The 22,280-nt window shown below is 37.2% G+C and overlaps 1 protein-coding gene across 1 annotated transcript in view; it reads right to left on the minus strand.

Annotated features, from left to right (window-relative positions):
* Positions 1-22,280, minus strand: part of pld1b (phospholipase D1b) — a 69,452-nt gene that overhangs the window by 25,735 nt on the left and 21,437 nt on the right. Inside the window, exons 2-6 of the mRNA XM_062020777.1 lie at positions 6,926-7,096; positions 6,678-6,841; positions 4,083-4,225; positions 3,900-4,008; positions 3,756-3,821 (exon numbers count right to left, since the gene is read on the minus strand). Coding sequence (XP_061876761.1) covers positions 3,756-3,821; positions 3,900-4,008; positions 4,083-4,225; positions 6,678-6,841; positions 6,926-7,064 — 621 coding nt within the window. The 5' untranslated portion in view covers positions 7,065-7,096. The remainder of the gene's footprint in view (positions 1-3,755; positions 3,822-3,899; positions 4,009-4,082; positions 4,226-6,677; positions 6,842-6,925; positions 7,097-22,280) is intronic.

The raw sequence follows: 22,280 nt of genomic DNA on the forward strand, positions 1-22,280 counted from the left end.
ATCTGAAGTTGATCGAGAGAGTGAAGTGTTGAAAGTAATACAAAAATGTACGACTGGTCACTTATATGAGTGGCGCCCTTTTGGATCCCAATGAAATTTAGTGGGATATTTTTTTTTAAACTGTCATTGCTCAGAAAATAATAATGAATTCAAATCAATGGTGTTACAAATTATTGATATATTTAAAGGAGAACTGCACATATTTTATATTTTTTGGAAAGTTGCCTATGGTTCACAATCATTATTCAAGATATGACAAAGGATGGATTTTTTTTAAAATGCATTCTAAAAAGTAAATAACAGCCAATGGGCGCTCCACTAATCCGCCCATAAAATCCGATATATAAACATACAAAAACCACCAACAATACACCATTTACATTTTGTGACTTGAATATTAACCAAGTATTAGTGATCATGTTATTATAAGCGCTAACGCAGACAAACTATTTATAGCGGCGACGTGATCACTTCCTGTGTGCCTATGTTTACATCATGGAGTGGTCTGCCGTTTCTTCGCTTCCTTGCTCCCTGTAAATGTATTCTCGATCATAAATCCTGCATCTCCCCTGAAAATATATATGGCTGAAGATAAAATCCAACAAGTTGGGACACTTTGGCAGCCATTTAGGAGCCAAAACTGTCGAGAACGACGCGAAAAGCGCTTGTTCTCATGCCCCCACCCCTTTTCTTTGAGAGGATGATGAGATATTCTTCATCTAAATGGGAATATATGAACATGCTAGCAGTTGGCATCCTAATGACAGCAGACATTGTACAGTAAGTGATGTTTTATTATGTTTGTTGGCGCTCATGAAGTCTGCAGTGAGTAATAATCAGCAATGAAGGAAAAAAAGCAAGCGTGATGCTGTTTTTAAATTAATGTGCTGCATATGCTTAATACGTAAATATTAAATGTTATTATAAATGTTACTACATTACATGTACACTTACATCATGTATATAAAACCTCAATGGAGGAGTATGGATGATTTTTTTTAGGGGGTTTATAGGCAGAATAGAACAGCTCTTATCGGCTCCATTGTAAGCGGACTTTCAATTGCATTTATTTATTATTTAGAATGCATTATAAATAATTACATCCTTCGTCATGTCTTTCATAATGATTGTGAACGATAGGCAAAATTCCAAAAAAAGTGCAGTTCCCCTTTAAGGCTCCAATTACTTCACATCAAGTAGTCCACTTACAATTTTTTAAAGGGAAATATTGCATATTTTGTGTTTTTGCCTTAAAAAAGAAGGTTTTATTTGGGAAAAAAGGGCATTCAACATGTTTTTCTTTTTTTAACTTTATATCGACAAATAGACCTGAACCATTGAATAATAATAATTTTTAAAATATATACCGTATTTTTCGGACTATAAGTCGCAGTTTTTTTCATAGTTTGGCTGGGGGTGCGACTTATACTCAGGAGCGACTTATGTGTGAAATTATTAACACATTACCGTAAAATATCAAATAATATTATTGATCTCATTCACGTAAGAGACTAGACGTATAAGATTTCATGGGATTTAGCGATTAGGAGTGACAGATTGTTTGGTAAACGTATAGCATGTTCTATATGTTATAGTTATTTGAATGACTCTTACCATAATATGTTACGTTAACATACCAGGCACGTTCTCAGTTGGTTATTTATGCCTCATATAACGTACACTTATTCAGCCTGTTGTTCACTATTCTTTATTTATTTTAAATTGCCTTTCAAATGTCTATTCTTGGTGTTGGGTTTTATCAAATAAATTTCCCCAAAAAATGCGACTTATACTCCAGTGCGACTTATATATGTTTTTTTCCTTCTTTATTATGCATTTTCGGCCGGTGCGACTTATACTCCGGAGCGATTTATAGTCCGAAAAATACGGTTTATAACTTATTTTAAACTTTTTTCTGACAGACCCTTTCGTGTATTGTATCGGTTTTGAAAATGTAAAATATCAAACTGGCCACCCGCTGCATACTTTAGGTCAGGGGTCCCCAAACTTTTTGACTCGGGGGCCGCATTGGGTTAAAAAAAATTTGGCCGGGGCCAGGCTGCAGGCTGTGTGTGTGTATATATATATATATATATATATATATATATATATATATATATATATATATATATATATATATATATATATATATATATATATATATACTACCGTTCAAAAGTTTGGGGTCACATTGAAATGTCCTTATTTTTGAAGGAAAAGCACTGTACTTTTCAATGAAGATAACTTTATACTAGTCTTAACTTTAAAGAAATACACTCTATACATTGCTGATGTGGTAAATGACTATTCTAGCTGCAAATGTCTAGTTTTTGGTGCAATATCTACATAGGTGTATAGAGGTCCATTTCCAGCAACTATCACATTAGTGTTCTAATGGTACAATGTGTTTGCTCATTGGCTCAGAAGGCTAATTGATGATTAGAAAACCCTTGTGCAATCATGTTCACACATCTGAAAACAGTTTAGCTCGTTACAGAAGCTACAAAACTGACCTTCGTTTGAGCAGATTGAGTTTCTGGAGCATCACATTTGTGGGGTCAATTAAACGCTCAAAATGGCCAGAAAAAGAGAACTTTCATCTGAAACTCGACAGTCTATTCTTGTTCTTAGAAATGAAGGCTATTCCATAAAATTGTTTGGGTGACCCCAGACTTTTGAACGGTAGTGTATATATTAGGGCTGCAACAACTAATCGATTAAATCGATTAAAATCGATTATTAAAATAGTTGCCGATTAATTTAGTCATCGATTCGTCGGGTCTATGCTATGCGCAGAGGATTTTTGTTTTTTTTAAATAAATTATTATTATTATTTTTTACTAAACCTTTATTTATAAACTGCAACATTCACAAACAGCTGAGAAACAATAATCAAAATAAGTATGGTGCCAGTATGCTGTTTTTTTTCAATAAAATACTGGATAGGATAGAAATGTAGTTTGTCTCTTTTATCCGATTATTAATCGATTAATCGAAATAATAATCGACAGATTAATCGATGATCAAATTAATCGTTAGTTGCAGCCCTAATATATATATATATATATATATATATATATATATATATATATATATATATATATATATATATATATATATATATATATATATATATATATATATATATATATACACACATATATATACATATATATACACACATATATATATATATATATATATATATATATATATATATATATATATATATATATATATATATATATATATATATATATATATATATATTCCTCACGCACTAATTGACTAAAAGAGTGCATACTCGATGATTTCACGTTATCGATGGGAAAATGCATTTTTACACGACATGATTAGCCTGAGCGGCTATGAGACAACGACAGTAACAAGCGGTAGAAAATAGATTAGAAAGGATAAATTAAAAAAAACAACTTGAGACTTCCCACGGGCCAGATTTTGGATGCTGGCGGGCCGTATTGGGGACCGCCTGCTTTAGGTTTTCTGTGTATAGCCTTGAGTGGAAATTAGTTTGGACACCCCTGCGTTAGACGCCGTGAGCAGCAGTCCTTAGAACATCCTTAATCGAGGGCTTCGCTACACATCTTCACATAATTGCTCCCTTGTCAGTCAGTAGAACTAGCTAGATTTTGGACAGCCTATTATTGGTGAAAAATATAATTTTGCTCGCTTGGGCACTACTACCCTGGGGTTTGATTTGTTTCTGAAGAATATGTGCTCCACAATGCAGTGTTTACCATGCCGTGGTACTGTCGGTACATGGGTATCTGCAGGAGCTTGTTGAGGTAATCTTCCAGTTGTTTCTGGAACAAAACCAGCAGAGGAAGATGAACAGAGCAGCACGAACACAAAGGACAAACACCTCCAGATGACGGACAGACCTTTCGGCTGGACACTTGCTCCTCTCTGGCCAGCTCCTCTCCTCTGCCTCTGGGCAGGCTGGGAATGTCCCTCTCGTTCTCGGTCCTTACCGGCTTCCTGATGGTGTGACTGCGGGAGACAAAAAGGCGAGCGGTGAGAGACGACCGAAGCACGGGGGGGGTTGGAGGCGGGCAGACACGGACCCGCGTGTCAGCCGAGGCAGGCTCATCATGGCCTTGTAGGTCCTCAGGTCTCGGTGCAGATCCAGGAAGTGCTTCTCCTTCTTCTTCACCAACCAGGTGAACTCGCCGTGCTTCATCTCGATCTTAAAGACGGTCGGCATGGACTGAAACATCACAGGCTGGAGTTAGACAAGTGTGCGTAACGTCTTAATGAAGACAAGGGTGTAATTGTTCTGGTCCAATGACGAGCCCGGAGCACGGGTGCCCAAACCTTTCCCCCTGAGGGCCACAGGCTGACAAATCAAAGAATGCGGTGGCCATTTTGGTAGTTTTCACCTTTAAAACCAGTACAATATATATATAGTTTTTTTTAAAGAACTAGAATATGCAATTTTGGTAGAAATTTTGTGTGACTACAGAAGAGCCAAAGCCTATTATTGGTGAAAAATATTAATACGGGCCTAATATCGTTAATATGCTAACAGTTAGCACGCTGGCCAGAAGGCGTCAACTAACAAAAATATGAGCAAAATTATCTAAAAAAGCTAGCATGCTAACAGTGCTATGCTAACAAGCCAACAATAGCGTGCTTACAGTTAGCATTAGTGAAATATCAAAATATGACACAGAGGTGCATACCTGACGAATTAGCGGAAATAAATCTAACATGCCAACGTTAGTATGCTGAAATGCTAACTATAACATGCGTGAAGTATCAAAATATATTACTCTGAAGTGTGTGCCTAAAATGTGTGTACATTGATAGCCTGCTGGCATGCATCAAGTACCAAAATATGACTGAGGAGTGCACCTGCCAAAATAGCTAAAAACTTCTAGCATGCTATTGTTAGCATGGTAAAAGGCTAACTATAAGATGCGTCAAGTATCAAAGTATATTACTCTGAGGTGTGTGCCTAAAAAATAGTTTCAAATGATAGCCTGTTAGCATGCATAAAGTACCATAATATGACTGAGGTGTATACCTGCCAAACTAGCTAAACAAATCCAGCATGCTAAATGTCAGAATAATTGTATCTAAGTCAGTGGTCCGTAACCTTGTCAGAGGTACCGAACCCCACCAGTTTCGTATGCGCATTCACCGAACCCTTCTTTAGTGAAAAATAAAATGTTTTATTTTTTCAAATTCAAGAAATGTTTTTTTACTGGTGCACAAAATGAACCGTGCATGAACATCACCTTGTTCAAAGAACAAAACCAACACAGTGCATGAACTCACAAGAAATTACACACCTTACACACATTACCATGAATAAACAACATGTTGAAAAACTTATTCGGGTGTTACCATTTAGTGGTCAATTGTACGGAATATGTACTGTACTGTGTAAACTGTACTGTTTCATATAATGTATCCTCTTCCTTTGCAATCCTTTGTAAAAGTTTCAATCAATCAATCAATCAATCAAAAAACCTGCAAATCAGATGGAAAATTAGAGGGGACATTGTTTGGGGGTATCCATAATACGCTGATAGGGAGAAGTTTTTATTCACACGATAAGTCGGATGTGTCTTTACCTCCGTGGCGGAGGCTCCGCCGAACCCCTGAGGCCAACTCACCGAACCTCTAGGGTTCGATCGAACCCAGGTTAAGAACCACTGATCTAAGTTATCACAAAACTTTGTGTTGCCATGAGTTCCTGGCGAGCAGACAAAAGCTGTCTTTGATCTTAGCAATCAAAAGGTTTGTAAAACTCCACTGTGTACGATGGGAAGCGACATGAAGGTGTCGGTTTCTTTGATCTATTGTAATCCACAGGAAGATTTTGTCTTGACCTGAGATCTACAAAGCGGAGAGGAAGCAGGACCTGACCTCCAGGCACCTTTTCTTTGAACTGTTTTGTGACCGAGTGCTACGGCTGTTTACGACCCCCTTCCTTTAGAAACAGCTGTTTCCATGTAATCAGGGAAAGTCAAAATAAAAGAGGATGCGTGCAACCTTTCGTCAGAGCGTGGTGGAAGACTGTACAAAGAGTACAGCCTAGACGTTTCTCCTCAATGAGCTGAATTGAATTCTGTCTCTGTTTAATTCCTTGCTTCTTGTCTGTTTAATAGATGTCATCAGTGTTTGAACCTGACACTAATGTTAGCATGCTAAGGTGGTAACTATAACATGTGTCAAGTATCAAAATATATTACTCTGAGGTGTGTGCCTAAAAATGTGTTCAAAAGAATAGCCCGCTAGCATGCATCTAGTACCAAAATATGACTGAGGTGTATATCTGCCAAACAAATCTAGCATGCTAGTGTTAGCATGATAAAATGCTAACTATAACGTGCGTCAAGTATCAAAATATATTACTCTGAGGTGTGTGCCTAAAAATGTCTGTAAAATGCTCGCATGCATCAAGTACCAAAATATGACTGCAGTGTATACCTATAAAATTAGCTAAAAAAACTAGCATACTAACGTTAGCATGCTTGTATGTATCATTCGTCAAGTAACAAAATATTTGATGCTGAGGTTTATTCCTGCAAAATTTGCAAAAAAGCTAGCATGCTAATATTACAATGCTAACGGTTGTGCTGCGGGCTGTGAATAATTTAGCTCGGGGTCGCACTTTGGACAACCCTGGCCTGGAGTGAATGTGGTCTCACCTTGTTGACGCTCCTCTGCTGGCTCACGTTGAAGCGGTCCTGGGCTGACGTGAAGCGCTCCACTTCCAGGATCTTGGCGGTGATGGGCGAGGACAGGAAGACGGCGGCCTTGCTCTCCTTGAAGCCTATCGTTTTGTAGACGGCCATGAAAGGCAGACTCTGCGCTATGGACGGACAAACAAGTGAACATGTTGTCAAGTGGACATTCAAAAGGAGTAAGAAAAGAAGAAAAGAAAGAAAAAGCCAACCTGGTACAGCAGCGTCGGTGGTGTGATAGTTGCTGTCGCTTGTGTCGAGCTCGCCGGCGTCCAGCGTCTCCATGATGCCGCTTATGTCTTCAGCGACCAGCTGCAGCGTGCTGGTGGTGGACTGGGCCTGACCCAACATGGCTAACACTCAGTCTGGAGCCTGGGGCTCACCTGGAGGGACAGGTAATGATATCATTTAGCTTACAAGTGCTTAACCGTTTTGACCCCAGGGCCCAACTTTTCCACTACACAGGGGTCAGGGGGCCCACTCAAATATTAACGCTGAATAAGTAAGCTTACTCTTGAGTTTAATCAAATTTAATAATTTTATCTAGCCTAGTTACAGTTTAACAGGATAAACCAGGGGTCCCCAAACTACGGCCCTCATTTGTTGCCTTAATTGTATTTAACTAAATTAAATGTTTGGATATATTTGGTGATTGATACAGCCGGACCGGTGCAGCAAGGGATAGAATTGTGGGGACAAGACACAAAAAAAAATTAAATAAAAACTAGAGATGTCCGATAATATCGGCCTGCCATTAAAACTGATGAAAAATACATTTACATACAATTACAAAGGGCTAAAATAAATACATTTTAACATAGTTAATAATAAATAATGATAATATATATGTTTCTTCATTAAACGGTCAATAAAATAAAGTGCGAATGAAAATACAGCTTAACCACTTTGGTCTTATTTTTTGCGCTTAAGAAACTTCTCTATGACTTTAGCTCCAGACTTCTTCTGTTTGTTAGATATTGTCATTACTGCCACAAGTGGTGCGAAAAGTGTATTAAAACTAAGTATAACTATGGCCCATACGGACAACAGCTGGGAAACACATTTTTTGGCTCGTGGCCCAACAATGGTGAAAAAACACTGATTCAGCTTAAACTTTACTCTCCAAATTCAAACGTCCACACCAGCTTCATTTCCTTCCGTGTGCTCACTTTCATCGAGGAAAGAGGCTAGAACGGCCAGCGGAATTAGCAACTGTGATGATCAGGAGCAAGCGGGGGAAGGACGCTCGACACGGGTAAGACGATAATTCACATTGGGAAAGAACGCAAACCATCTGTCACGCTCCTAGCTCACCCCAGTGCGCTTTGATTTGTGCGCTGCGCTGGGCGCACCTCCATGAGCGTGCCAGTCGCACGTCACTCCGGCTGCAGCAAGCGGCTGCATTCAATCATCAGCAATCAACGCACCTGTCGCTGATGGGAAGACCTGCCTTCTTAAGCCAGCGCAACCTGCTATCCTGTGCCAGAACGTAACAACCTGTTCCCGTACAGTAAGCGACTCGTATCTAGCTCTATGCTCTCTCTGTGTTTTCTCCCCCGCCGTGTTCACTTGTCTCATGTCCTCCTTGTCGCTTTCCAGCAGCAGACCTCCGTTTCCGCGTCACGAGCTGTGTGTCTCGTCTCCCTGTATTCCCTCTGCTTCTCTGGCTGCCTCTTGGATCTCGACCTGCCGCCTGGACACAAACTTTTGATGCCCCCGACTTCCTGCCTGTTCCCTGGACCTTCGAGCCTGCCTTTTTCCTCTTGGACTTCCGCCTTTCTGGTAACGCACTACAGTTAATTCACACACATAGTCGCATACCACACACATAGTTTAGATTTTTCACACTTCATTTATTATTTATATATATTATATATACTGTATATACAAATAAACAGAGTTAAACAACGTCCCTCTTGTCTGTACCGTCTTCTTCCCCTGTACAAACCGTAACACCATCATGTATTAAAGAGACAGCAGGGTAGCTCCACCCCTTTCCTAAATATGTTTGGCAAACTTTCGCCAATTATCGTTGACGACCCGAGAAGACCGAGGAGCACTCACGCTAATTGCATCACTCGCCACCCAGACAGTGGGCCGACACAGCTGAGGCTGCGACAGAAAGCCCGCCATCGCTTTATAACAAGCACTTGCACTGACCTGAGCCTGCGACGGCTGAGGGAAGCCCATCCTCATCATCCTTAGCATGTACGCACCCCCACATTCCCAGGGTCCTCTCTTCTATAGAACATGCCTGCCTACACACACACACACTCCCACACACACACACACACACACTGTGGCAGCCTCAGACAGTCAGTGAGTTGCAGACCGTCACAGCACACAAACTTCACTTGGCAGCGAGGAGGAGGCGCCGTTGGCCTGAGCGAGCCGGACAGCCAATGAGCGACGAGGAGGCGAGGCTTCTTCTCTCAACGCTACCTGTCTGTGTTATCAAAGCAGGCGCATTGATGCTGCCAACTGGAAAAGTGGAAAGGCTGCAACCGAGTATTTCTCACCTAGGTGCCATTTCAGTCTCATAACGCGAACCTTTTCACACAAAGATGCTGCAAAACTGACGCAATAGCAGATTTTACACGGACGCATAACTGGAACACAGCCAGGACTGTGCAGGGTACCATAAAACAGAAGCCATGGCTCCTCTGTGTGGCGGTTCAGATCCATGCCAAAACAATGCTACACTGACTTTTAAAAGTTAATTGAATTAAATCTGTCAATTTGACTCTTAATTTTCCTTAAGTGTTTCACAAAAAAATATATAGCTATTTAACTAGTTCGCTTGTTAAGCTAATTAGCGTGGCTATTTAGCGATATCGTAACCACAACAAAAATGGCCACCGCAAAAAGGCTTTAGAAAGGAAGAAAACTTTTTAAAAATCTATTTATCTATCATAGCTAGTTGCCTTTTGTCCGAACCTAGTTCAAATAGCTATCTAGTTTTATAGTAAAAATACTTACTTATCTAATTAGCTCGTGGTCACCACAGAGACTTGAGAAATTAACAAACTTAAAAAAGATAAATATTTGTATCTATCTATTTATCTATCATAGCTAGTTAGCTTATGTCTGAACCTAGTTCAAATGGCTATCAATTTTTTTAGTTAAACATATTTATCTAATTACCAAGTGTGGTTAGTTAGCTATTTGCTAGTATTCACAACAAAATGGCTGCCGCATAAAGGCTATAAAAAGGAAGAAAAAAAACTTTTTTTAAAAATTCATCTATTTATCTTTCATAGCTAGTTACCTTATGTCCGAACCTAGTTCAAATAGCTATCTAGTTTTATAGTAAAAATACTTATTTATCTAATTAGCTTGTGGTCACCACAGAGACTTGAGAAATGAACAAACTTAAAAGAGATAAATATTTTTATCTATCTATTTATCTATCATAGCTAGTTAGCTTACGTCTGAACCTAGTTCAAATAGCTATCAATTTTTTTAGTTAAACATATTTATCTAATTACCAAGTGTGGTTAGTTAGCTATTTGCTAGTATTCACAACAAAATGGCTGCTGCATAAAGACAATACAAAGGAAGTAAACTAACTTTTTTTTTTTTAAATTAATCTATTTATTTATCATAGCTAGTTACTGTATGTCTAAACCTAGTTCAAATAGCTATCGAGTTTTATTGGGAAAATACTTGTTTATCTAATTAGCTAGTGCGGTTAGTTAGTTAGTTAGTTAGTTAGTTAGTTATCTAATTAGCTAGTGCTCACAACAAAAATGGCCACCACATAGAGACTTGAGAAAGGACGTAAATGTCTGAATCTAGTTTGAACAGCAATCTAGTTTTATAGTAGACATATTTCTCTGTCTATTTAATTAGCTGGTGTGGTAAGTTAGCTTTTGGCTAGTAGTCAAAACAAAATGGCCACCGCATATAGGCTTTACAAAGAAAGTAACAACAATAAAACTACTTATCAATCTAACTGTCCATCTATCATGGTTATGTAATTTATGAAGCTCGTTAGGATATCTATCTAGTTTTCCAGAAAACATCTTTAATTGGTTAGTTAGTAGGGGTGTGAATCTTTGGACACCTAACCATTCGATCCAATTTCGATTCCTAGGTTGACTAATCGATTCTCGATTACAACAGATTCTCACCATGTACTATTTGGTATAATAATTATCATGAAACTTTTTTAAAACAGGTAAGAGGTTACAAAAGCTCCTTCTGGTGCATGGAGATGGCTTAAAAGTTTATTTTTAAATAATGGATTCTTATTTTTTTTAAATACTTATATATATACCGTATATTACCAAATAAACGCCCTTGGGCAAATAACCGCCCATGTCCTAATAACCGCCCGGGGTCTGACCCCATTTTGTGAATTAACCGCCTCTTCCTAATAACCGCCTATGTCCAAATAGCCGCCCATGGGCTGTTATTTGCATAATTTAGATTAAAATGCTACTGGGGTTGCGTTTGCTGCAGTATTATTGTTTTGATGGTTTTATGGAGTACTTGGTACCATCATTTTATTTTTCCTGTATGCTGCTTTATTTAAAACTTGGAGTACTGTAGCCTTTATTTTATTTAAGTGACAGTATTATTGTTCTGTTTTGATTGTGCGTTTTATACTTGAGTATTTGGTACCATAATTTTATTTTTCCCGGTAGGCTGCTTTATTTAAAAAGTTTATTTATTTTTAGTATTGGTATTCTATTTGACAATTGTTGCACTACTGCCATGTTGAGGCCTTGTTGATCTCTTGTCTTTTGATAGCCTACCTCATGTTGATCTCTTGTTTTTTTGTTTGTATGTTTACAATAGCTTTGACATTTAAAGTTTTTTGTACGAAAAAAAAATACTGGACAGTAACCATTGTAACCAAATAATGGCCTGGTGCAGGCTGCTGCAAAAATAAATAAAAGCCTTGTGCAAATAACCGCCTGCTTCTTTTAAACGCCTGTCTCCAAAATTGAATTTCAGTGCCCCTCCCGAAAATCTCCCGGGGCAACCATTCTCCCGAATTTCTCCCTTTAAGGCACTGCCTTTAGCGTCCTGTACAACCTGTCGTCACGTCCACTTTTCCTCCATACAAACAGCGTGCCGGCCCAGTCACATAACATATGCGGCTTTTACACACACACACACAGGTAAATGCAAGGCATAGTTGATCAACAGCCATACAGGTCACACTGAGGGTGACCGTATAAACAACTTTAACACTGTTACAAATATGCGCCACACTGTGAACCCACACCAAACAAGAATGACAAACACATTTCGGGAGAACATCCGCACCGTAACACAACATAAACACAACAGAACAAATACCTACAATCCCTTGCAGCACTAACTCTTCCGGGACGCTACAATATACACCCCTCCTCACCCCTCACAGATGCTGCCCATACCTATGCTCCTTCAATGGCTGTGCTACTGGCTGCAAAGCATTGCACTTTCAAATACAACAATGAGTAGAGGAGTGTTATGTGTGTGTATATGTGTAAATAAATGAACACTGAAATTCAAGTATTTCTTTTATATATATATATATATATATATATATATATATATATATATATATATATATATATATATATATATATATATATATATATATATATATATATATATATATATATATATATATATATATAATAAATAAATATATATATATATATATATATATATATATAGCTAGAATTCACTGAAAGTGAAGTATTTCTTTTATATATATATATATAAAAGAAATACTTGAATGTCAGTGAATTCTAGCTATAAATATACTCCTTAACCCCGCCCCCCCAATATCCCGAATTCGGAGGTCTCAAGGTTGGCAAGTATGATATACATATATATATACATATATATACACACACACACACACACACACACATTTTTTTATTTAAATTTTTTAATCTATTTTTGGAAAATTACGATTTGATTTAGACTTTGGATGAATAAGAGATTTAGATCTATATCGATTGTTTGTGCACCCCTACAAGTTAATGTCTATCTGTTTGGTTAGCTACTTATAGCTCGTTAAGCTAGTTGCCATTTATCTATCATATTTATAACATCAAACAACGAAGCCATTCATGTAGACAATGTCAGACAGACTACAAAAAAACGGTATTTGCTTTGTGAATCAATAATTTATCTACCTAACCTCACAGGAACAATGTTAAACAGTGACTGAGGTAAAAGGTCATGAACTTTCACATGATGTTGACTTTTTTTTTTTTATGAGTATGTACAAGTGTCAGAAAACCTGACACCTGTTCTATCTAAACACAGACTACAAAGCCAGGTTCCAGTGTGCAACACGCCCGCACACACTTAACATGTGCCCAAGCAAAACTGGAAGAACCAGACTGTTGTCTTGCGTACCACTGGCTCAGTATTGACATTGACAGGGATGTCCAAACTTTTACCAGCGAGGGCCGCATAAATAAAAATTGATACATTTTGTACAATTAAGATACTAGAATCAATACAATGTCTGTCTATCAATATATGCCCAACTATCTGAACACAACAGCCGTATCATAGCTTTGTGCTATCAGTAACAAAGCATATTCTACGTAATTCTGCCCTAAATTATGTTTTTTCAGGCATACAAATGGCTAAATGATGTACAAATACTAATACTACAGTAGTATTGGCCACTAGACAAGACCAAAACAATCAGCCCGCGCTGTCAGTACCATAACAAACATTAGCATGCTAACTTTTTAGCAAAATTTGCAGCCAAACACCTCAGAGTCACATGACTTGGTACTTGACACATGCGAACGTTCGCATGCTAACATTGCTATGCTAACTTTTTTAGCCAATTTTGCAGCCAAACAGCTCAGAGTCATATAACTTGGTACTTACCAAATGCTGACGTTAGCATGCTAGCATGCTAACATTACCATGCAAACCCTTTGAGAAAATTTTGTAGCCGAACGCCTCAGTCATATAACCTGGTACTTGACACATGCTAACTGTTTGATTGATTGATTGATTGAAACTTTTATTAGTAGATTGCACAGTACAGTACATATTCCGTACAATTGACCACTAAATGGTAACACCCAAATAAGTTTTACAACTTGTTTAAATTGATTCATACAGCATGCTAACTTCTTTTTAAGCTCTGTGTCATAGTCATACAACCTAGTACTTGACGCATTCTAATTGTTAGCATGCAAACGTTAGCATTTAGGTTCAGCTTGCGCATTTCAGCGGCTTTCACATTTTAGTTCTTATACTTTCTGAACTTAGTATGTTCACTGCTCGCTGTACATATCCTACCAAGTCAGACCTACACTGTATCAATGTCCATTTCTCAGATGATGCAATTGTTGATGACTGAAGTGCTGATATCAACCAAACCTAACCCCTCCACCCCAACCCCAAACCACCCCCCTTCCACATCCCACCCCCCGGATTGTAAATAATGTAAATAATTCAATGGATATACTCTGATGATTAACATGTGTGATGACTGTATTATGCTGATAGTATATATTTGTACCATGAATTAATAAACGTGGACCTCGACTTAAACAAGTTGAAAAACGTATTCGGTTGTTACCATTTAGTGGTCAATTGTACGGAGTATGTACTGTACTGTGCAATCTACTAATAAAAGTTTAAATCAATCAATCAATCAATCAAAGTATCCCCACGCAATTTCTCCCAAAATTGCATTATAAAATGTTTTTGTGTCGTGTTCTTTACTTTGTCTTCAGAATATGTTGCCGGCCAATAAAAACAACAAGCTTCAGGCCGCAAATGGCCCCCGGGCCACACTTTGGACACACCTGACATAGGCCATGCATGCTTTCACCTGAGCGTGTTAACTACTTCCACAAATGTGGTGTCAACTAGAGGAAGTTAAAAGTAAATAAAACGCAGCTGTAGCAGCGACTCTTCTGGAAAGACTTTCAACATGATTTCTGAGTGCGTTTCTGGGAAATTTCGGCCATTTGAAAATGTCCTAGACCAGACCTGGGCATTCTGCGGCCCGCGGGCCACATCCGGCCCTTTGTGCGTCCCTGTCCGGCCCGCGTGAGGCCAATCATAAATTACAAAATACATTTAAAAAAGTATCTATTTCGAGTGTGCAATACAACGGTGCTGCTTTTGTTTTGAAAAGCGTTATTTGTATTACTTCCGTGTGGACGTATGCGTGTGCGTGATTATGAGTGAATGTGAACAGCTGCAATCACAAATTACAAAATAAAGTTGAAAAAACATCTATGTCGTGCGCGCAATACAACTGTGCTGCTTTTATTTTGAAAAGTGTTATTTATGGGCGTATGTCCGTGTGTAACCTGTGAGTGAAGGTGCACAGCGACAAGTGATGCACGGTTTACACCCGAGACCCTAAAAAGAGAAAAGTTGATGACGAATGCCGTGTTTTCAACAAGACATGGACTGCCAAGCAACGTACCCTCTAAGGTGCGCGCCTGCGCAATTGTGCACTGCTCAAGCATCCTCTGCGCACAGCAAATATATGCCGCGCACCAAATCAAATCCCATCTGAATTTTAAACAAAATAAACACATTTATTCTGTGTTATTTTGCAATGCAACTCTGAGTGACAGTGACAACAAGCGGCCCTAACGGTGTTCGTCAACACCGTTCAATTGAACACCGTTCAATTATTGTAACGTCTATTGAGATGCTTCGAGGACAGGAATTATATCGATCACTTTATTGAGCAAAACTGTTTATATTCGGCCATAACCACACCAAAAACATGAGTAAAAAACTTCTATCTCGAAAAACTAGTCATTTTCTGCCGTACAAACCAGGCCAAAACCAACTTGTCATCTGTCACCAACACGCATACCACTAAACCACTGGTGCGTTTATGGCCACACAAAAAGTCGGACAACTCAAACACCACACAAAGTTACACTATGACTCCTCAGTCATACGTGTGCTTGTTTTACTGTCATTTATTATTAATGTTAATTTATTGATATTAATCATGGAAAGCTGTTACTAAAGAAAGTTACAGGAATGCACACTTTATCCTATGCTTACATTTCATTGTGCAACATGAGGATGTTTAAGGGGAACTAAATGTGATCTCTGAAAGGGGTACAAATGATTTCCAAAGCAGTGCTTTTGGTATAAAGTTAAGTTAGGTTAAATGAATGTATTATTATTATTATTATTTATCTTACAGTATATATCAAAAATAATATTGAGCAAAATGTAATTGAAATATTGTCGATGTGGCCCTCCAGCAGTGCTCGGGTTGCTCATGCGGCCCCCGGTAAAAAATTAATTGCCCACCCCTGTCCTAGACAGACACACAACAGTCTCACAATGAACTTCCTGTTCACTGGTTTTGTTTTAGTTCCCCGTCTCTGCATTTGAGGAAGGATTTAAACGGACTAAAACAATTGAGGCATATTTGAATCTGGATCGGGGGTTTTCTTGAGATGGGGGCAGAGCAAAAAAATAATGAAAAACATTGTTTTTAAAACCTGCTGGCAATGTTTAGTTATGTTAAAAAGGCACAATTTGTAGTTCTTACAGTGAGAAAGTCAAACGAGTCTAATGTGACCAGAAAATACTACTATATACGCTATATTATTACATTACTAGTATTACTATTGCAGCAAATTTACTTGCATCTCAATCTGTGCGTCTGTAATCCAATTAACGGGTCTGTGTACTAATAATAATAATGATACATTTTATTTAGTATAGCGCTTTTCAAAGCACTCAAAGACGCTTTACAGGAGAAAAAATTAAAATATGAAACAGTTTAAAGTAATAATATAAAATGTGTGTGTCTGTATCTCAATCTGTGTGTATATTTGTCATCAGAGCCGCATGTACCATTTTAATTTGTCAGTCCGTATTAGGATTTGTCTGTGGGTAAAAAAAAATCAGCCTGTCGATATTTCAATGTGTGTCTGTTAGGGTTGTCCCGATACCAATATTTTGGTAGCGATACCAAAATTAGTCCGATACTTTGATGCTTTTCTAAATAAAGGGTACCACAAAAAATTGCATTATTGGCTTTATTTTAACAAACAATCTTAGGGTACATTAAACATATGTTTCTTATTGCAAGTTTGTCCTTAAATAAAATAGTGAACATACTAGACAACTTGTCTTTTATTAGTAAGTAAGCAAACAAAGGCTCCAAATTTAGTCTGCTGACGTACATTATGCAGTAACATCCATCCATCCATCCATTTTCTACCGCTTGTCCCTTTTCTGGGTCGCGGGGGGTGCTGGAGCCTATCTCAGCTGCATTTGGGCGGTAGGAACATATTGTGTCATTTTCCATTCTATTATTTTGTAAAAATTATTAAGGACAAGTGGTAAAACATTAATTATTACTCTACTTGTTCATTTACTGTTAATATCTGCTTATTTTTTGTTTCAACATGTTCTACCTACACTTCTGTTAAAATGTAATAATCACTTATTCTTCTGTTGTTTGGATGCTTTACATTAGTTTTGGATGATACCGCAAATTTAGGTATCAATCCGATACCAAGTAGTTACAGGAACATACATTGGTCATATTCAAAGTCCTTATGTGTCCAGGGACATATTTCCTGAGTTTATAAACATAATATACATTTTTAAAAAACTAAAGAAGATGTTGTGATGCCAAAAAATATCGACGTAATCATAGTAGTATCGACTAGATACGCTCCAGTGTTTCCCATAAACTGCCAAGATACCTGTGGCGGTGGGGGCGTGGCTATGGGCGTGGTCACCATGACATCATCGAGTAATTTGCATAATTTACTACAATGATGTGATTTTCTCTAAAAAGGCTCAAAAAATGTATACTTACTAATTAATAATAACAGTTTTGTTTTAAACGTCCATCCATCCATCCATCCATTTTACAATATAATTACAACACTTTATGTACATATTTATATACAGATTTGAACAATAAGTTATTCACTGAAATATATTTATTAATTATGGTTCTTACAAAAAATATATCTTATAAAATATAAAAGCTAAAATGTCTCTTAAAGCTCTGCCCCTTTAATTAGTGCATACTAAATAATTTAACTTTAGCCTACTATTACAACCATATTATTTACCAGCAACATAAAGTGAAACAGAGGCAGAGGTGTTCTGCCACAGTCAGTAACAAATAAACAGAAAACAGTAGTGGTCAAATACAAATAAGGCAACAAGAGAAGTATCCTACACTTCTCTTTTGTAAAGTAAATCTGAACAGCCTATATGGGCATCTACATCAACTATATGATTTGCCTGAGAAGCTGGACAGGACAAAAAAAATTTTTTTTTATTATTTTTTATTTTATTTGTGGCGGACGTAATTCTTTCGTGGCGGGCCGCCACAAATAAATGAATGTGTGGGAAACACTGCGCTCCTGTACTTGGTATCATTACAGTGGACATCCACCCATGGCGTTTGTTTACATTTTGACACCGGTGAGCTACGGTGTGTAGTGAAGCATGTTTAGCTATTCCTCGTCCTGCAGGGATGATACTTGTAAGAAACTCACTTTATTTGTCGCCATGGAGGCGATTATTAGTGATTTAGAAGTAGCTAAAACACTGCAGACTGCGTTTCAGTGTCATAACTTCACCTTTATCGTTAGTTTTTAAGCCAAAATGCACACTGTGTCTGCTTGCAAGTACTCCGTGATTGTGTGCTACCGAACATGATCGTCTGCTTGTAAACCAGCAATGTCATGACGTGACGAGGACGGGCGGGGTGGCGGACCGGTACTTTACAGAGGCGATATTGTACTGAATATGATTACTTAGTATCGCGGTACTATACTAATAACAGTATACCGTACAACCCTAATGTCTGTAAAAAAAAAAGTGTGTCTGTATTCAGATTTGTGTACATTTTTTTTACACATGACATTTTGCTACGTTTCTGCTGTGAAAAAGTTGTGTGGTGTGCGTAATCATATTAATACGAGTGTAAGTGTAATACAAAGACTAACAGTTGTGTGTGCGGAAAGAAAAAAAAAGTGTCTCTGTAATCAGATTCTTGTGAAGCAGAAACCCTGACTTGCTGTCTTTCTACACCTGATTTTTGCGACACTTCTGCCGTACAACAGTTGTCTGTGCAGCGATCCCAACTTGTAAAAAGACTTCACCTCGCCTCTCCCTATTCTCACCACCAGTCTGCGTTTTGCGTCCACTCGCACTTGTGTTGGCGTTGAAGCCAAGATCAATGGATTTTCCATCACTTTATGTAAATAAAAGTTGATGTTTTAGCACGAAGTTGTCAGAAGTATTTTGTATTAAAATAAGTTATCAGTACTTCAATGACATATAGCGCAATACGGATCGACAGATTTTTTTTTACCCACATACAAATCATAATACGCACATATTAGTAAAGGCATTTACATAATAAAAATCAACTACAGGCTTCTCAAATGCTGTAATAAATTAAGCATGATGAGTTGACTTGAAACTGTTTAATGTTGCACTTTTTATATGTAGAAGAAAAGTCATTTTATTTATCTGAGCAACAACTTGAGGCAGTTTAATGTTGATTAATGTGGGCAGAATTGTTATAGTGTTCCCAATGTTAAAAGGATAAAGCCATTGTTTACAAATTTGGTAAATAAATAACCCCAAAAATTTATATTTTGTTGTTTTCTTACTGTACCGAAAATGAACCGAACCGTGACCTCTAAACCGAGGTACGTACTAATTGACTGAAAGAGCGCACACTTTCCACATGCTCGCCCAACACAGGCGCGATGTCACATTATCGATGGGAAAATGCATTTTTAGACAATATGATTTGCCTGAGTGGCTAGGAGACCCTGAGAGTAACAAGCGGTAGAAAATGGATTGGAAAAGACAGATTAAAAAAATAATAATATTTTTTTTAAAAACTTTTTTTTTTTAACTTCTTTTAACTTTTTTTAACAAACTTTTTTAACGGATTTTGGACGCTGTTGGACCCATGGTCTAAACCAGGGGTGTCCAAAGTGTGGCCCGGGGGCCATTTGTGGCCCGCAGCTAATTGTTTACCGGCCCGCTACACATTCTGCAAAAATTGCAAAATTGATAATATTGCAAAAATAAAAAAAAAACATTTAAAAAAAGTGGAATGAGGTGAAATCTAACAAGAAAAAGTTGCAATGTTGACACAAAGCTGCCATGCAGGCTGTTTTTTTTCTTTTGTCTTTGTTTATTTTATTTTTTTTTGCCATTGCTAAAAAAAAAAAAAAAAAAAAAAAAAAATCTATGTTATAATGAATTATTACTTAAAAAATTTCACTTTAAAATGTTTTATGTGGAAATAATATTGCATATATTGTGTGGTTGCCATATAAAAACATCAAAGTTTTATTTGACAAAAGAGCATAAAACAAACAAAATAATAGTTAAAACGTAAAATCGACAGATATATCTGAAGTTGATCTCGTAATTTAAGTGTTAAAAGTAAAAAAAAACTAATAAAAATGTATCACTTTATGAGTGGGGGACCTTTTGGATCCCAAATATATTTAGTAGGATTTTATATAACTTTTCACTGTGATTACTCAAAAATATTAAAGACTTCAAATAAATGGTGTCCTGCATTATTGATCTTTTAAGGCAGTAATTACTAAATACTGCATATTTCAGTTTTACTATAAAAAACAAAGTTGTCTTTGACAGAAAACCTTTTTTTTTTTTTTAACTTTATATCAACCTCAAGTTGATATAGAGATTTACTGTAAGCGTTAAATAAAAAATAATAAAAATAATTTGACTTATTTTTAACAGTTTAATGACTGAGACCCTTTATAGTCCCTGGGAGCCCTAAAGGTTAAAAAAAAAAGTCCATATATTTTGTTAAGGTTTGAAAATGAAACATATAAAAATGGCCCCCGCATTCTTACATTTTTCCGTGTGCGGCCCTCAGTGGAAAAAGTTTGGACACCCCTGGTCTAAACAGTCCAAAAATGTCTTATCAAACATTCAAACCATTTTTTAAATAGAAATAAATACTAATAATAATGATTTCAAAGCAAGTTGTCCATCAAATTGTGCAATGTAGAAGTAGCAATAGTTTTCATGGTATAATTGTGAAATTTACTGTGGTTTTTACAGCATTTTTCTCTAAATGAAAAAAACAAGGACTTTTTTTTACTGTAATAAACTGTGGTGCCATTTTGGCAATTACAGTAATACACCGAAAAATCTACAGTTGTTGATTTGCGGTAAAAAAAAAAAAAAAAAAAAAAAAAAAAGGCAGCTCAGGTGCCAAAATTTTACTGTAAATTGCATTTTTTTTATTCACAGTAAAAAAACAAATGTACATTTTACAGTAAAATCTGGCAACTGAACTGCCTTTTTTTAATTTTTACCATAAAAACAGCAGTACTGTTTTTCCATTTACAGTAATATACACTAAATTTTGAGGTGAAATTATTGCAATTTACCATATTTTTTTTACACTTTAGTTTAAAAAAAAAATCTACTAATAAAATGCATAAAAACATTGTGTAATAATATTATTCGCTGTTAGAAGCGGCCCTCTGGGGCCAAACTTAACTGCGATGTGGCCCCTCAGTGAAAACGACTTTGACACCTCTGGTTTAGACTGATAGAAATAAGAAAAGAAGCTGAAGTCTTCTGCTTCAACTCAAGCTAGCAGCACTGAAGACAGCAACACTGACACCTGGTGGCCAATTTGAGCGGAGCAGGCGGCGTACAAAAAGAAACAAGGGGTTTTAATGAAATTGAAATGTAACAAACATGTCATTTTATTACTTCTACAAGTGGATAATGCACGGATTGAGTTTTTTCACACTTCATACTGTGTTTGTGTGTCATAAGGTGACAAAGATGGCTGATAAGGTGACAGTAGTGGCTGCTTGTTCCAGCAGTCAGAGAAGATATTGTCCTCCATCAGGTGATGCTAATCTGACCACTGAAACATCTCAGCACACAAACCAGTCTGACAGCCGATGTTTCACCAGCTAATGACATAGAAGACCACGAATGTCAGGAATTCAGCTGACTCTGCCCCCCAAAAAGACAGCATTATTTCCATTTAACTGAAGTCTGTATCTTCATTCTAAGGCGAGACGGGTGTTGTTGTTTCACTCACTTGAATACAAACATGTGTTCCTAAGCCAGGATTGTAGTTAAGTACATTGTAATACCGATGCACTTTGGACAAGCATTGTGTTAATTTGGAAATGTGACAAACACCCAGAGCAACACGACACAAAGACCGGAATTTCCCGCCTAACATGATTAAAAATTGCCATCAGCATTCACTTGTTCGGAAGAAAAATATCAGAAGCTCTTCCAAACAACATCTATTTCATTCTGTTCTTGTAGCAGTGCGCTAATTGCTCTGATAGCTTTTTTGGGCTAAACCCAAGTAGGCTCTCCACTTTTCGGTTAGCATTGGCAACAATTCTTGTGCCAACCCTAAGACTAAATGTTGTCGTTGATTCCTAATATGAAGTTAATTCAAAGTAAACACCATTTTTTACGGAATTCATGCTTGAAAAAAATCAGGAAGAGTAAAGCTATAGCTAGCTAGCTTACTAAAATTAGACACTTTCTTTAGTTTTTTTGGGCTAAACCCAAGTAGGC

The sequence above is a fragment of the Entelurus aequoreus genome, linkage group LG15 (genome assembly GCF_033978785.1).
Source record: "Entelurus aequoreus isolate RoL-2023_Sb linkage group LG15, RoL_Eaeq_v1.1, whole genome shotgun sequence".
Lineage (NCBI taxonomy): Eukaryota > Metazoa > Chordata > Actinopteri > Syngnathiformes > Syngnathidae > Entelurus > Entelurus aequoreus.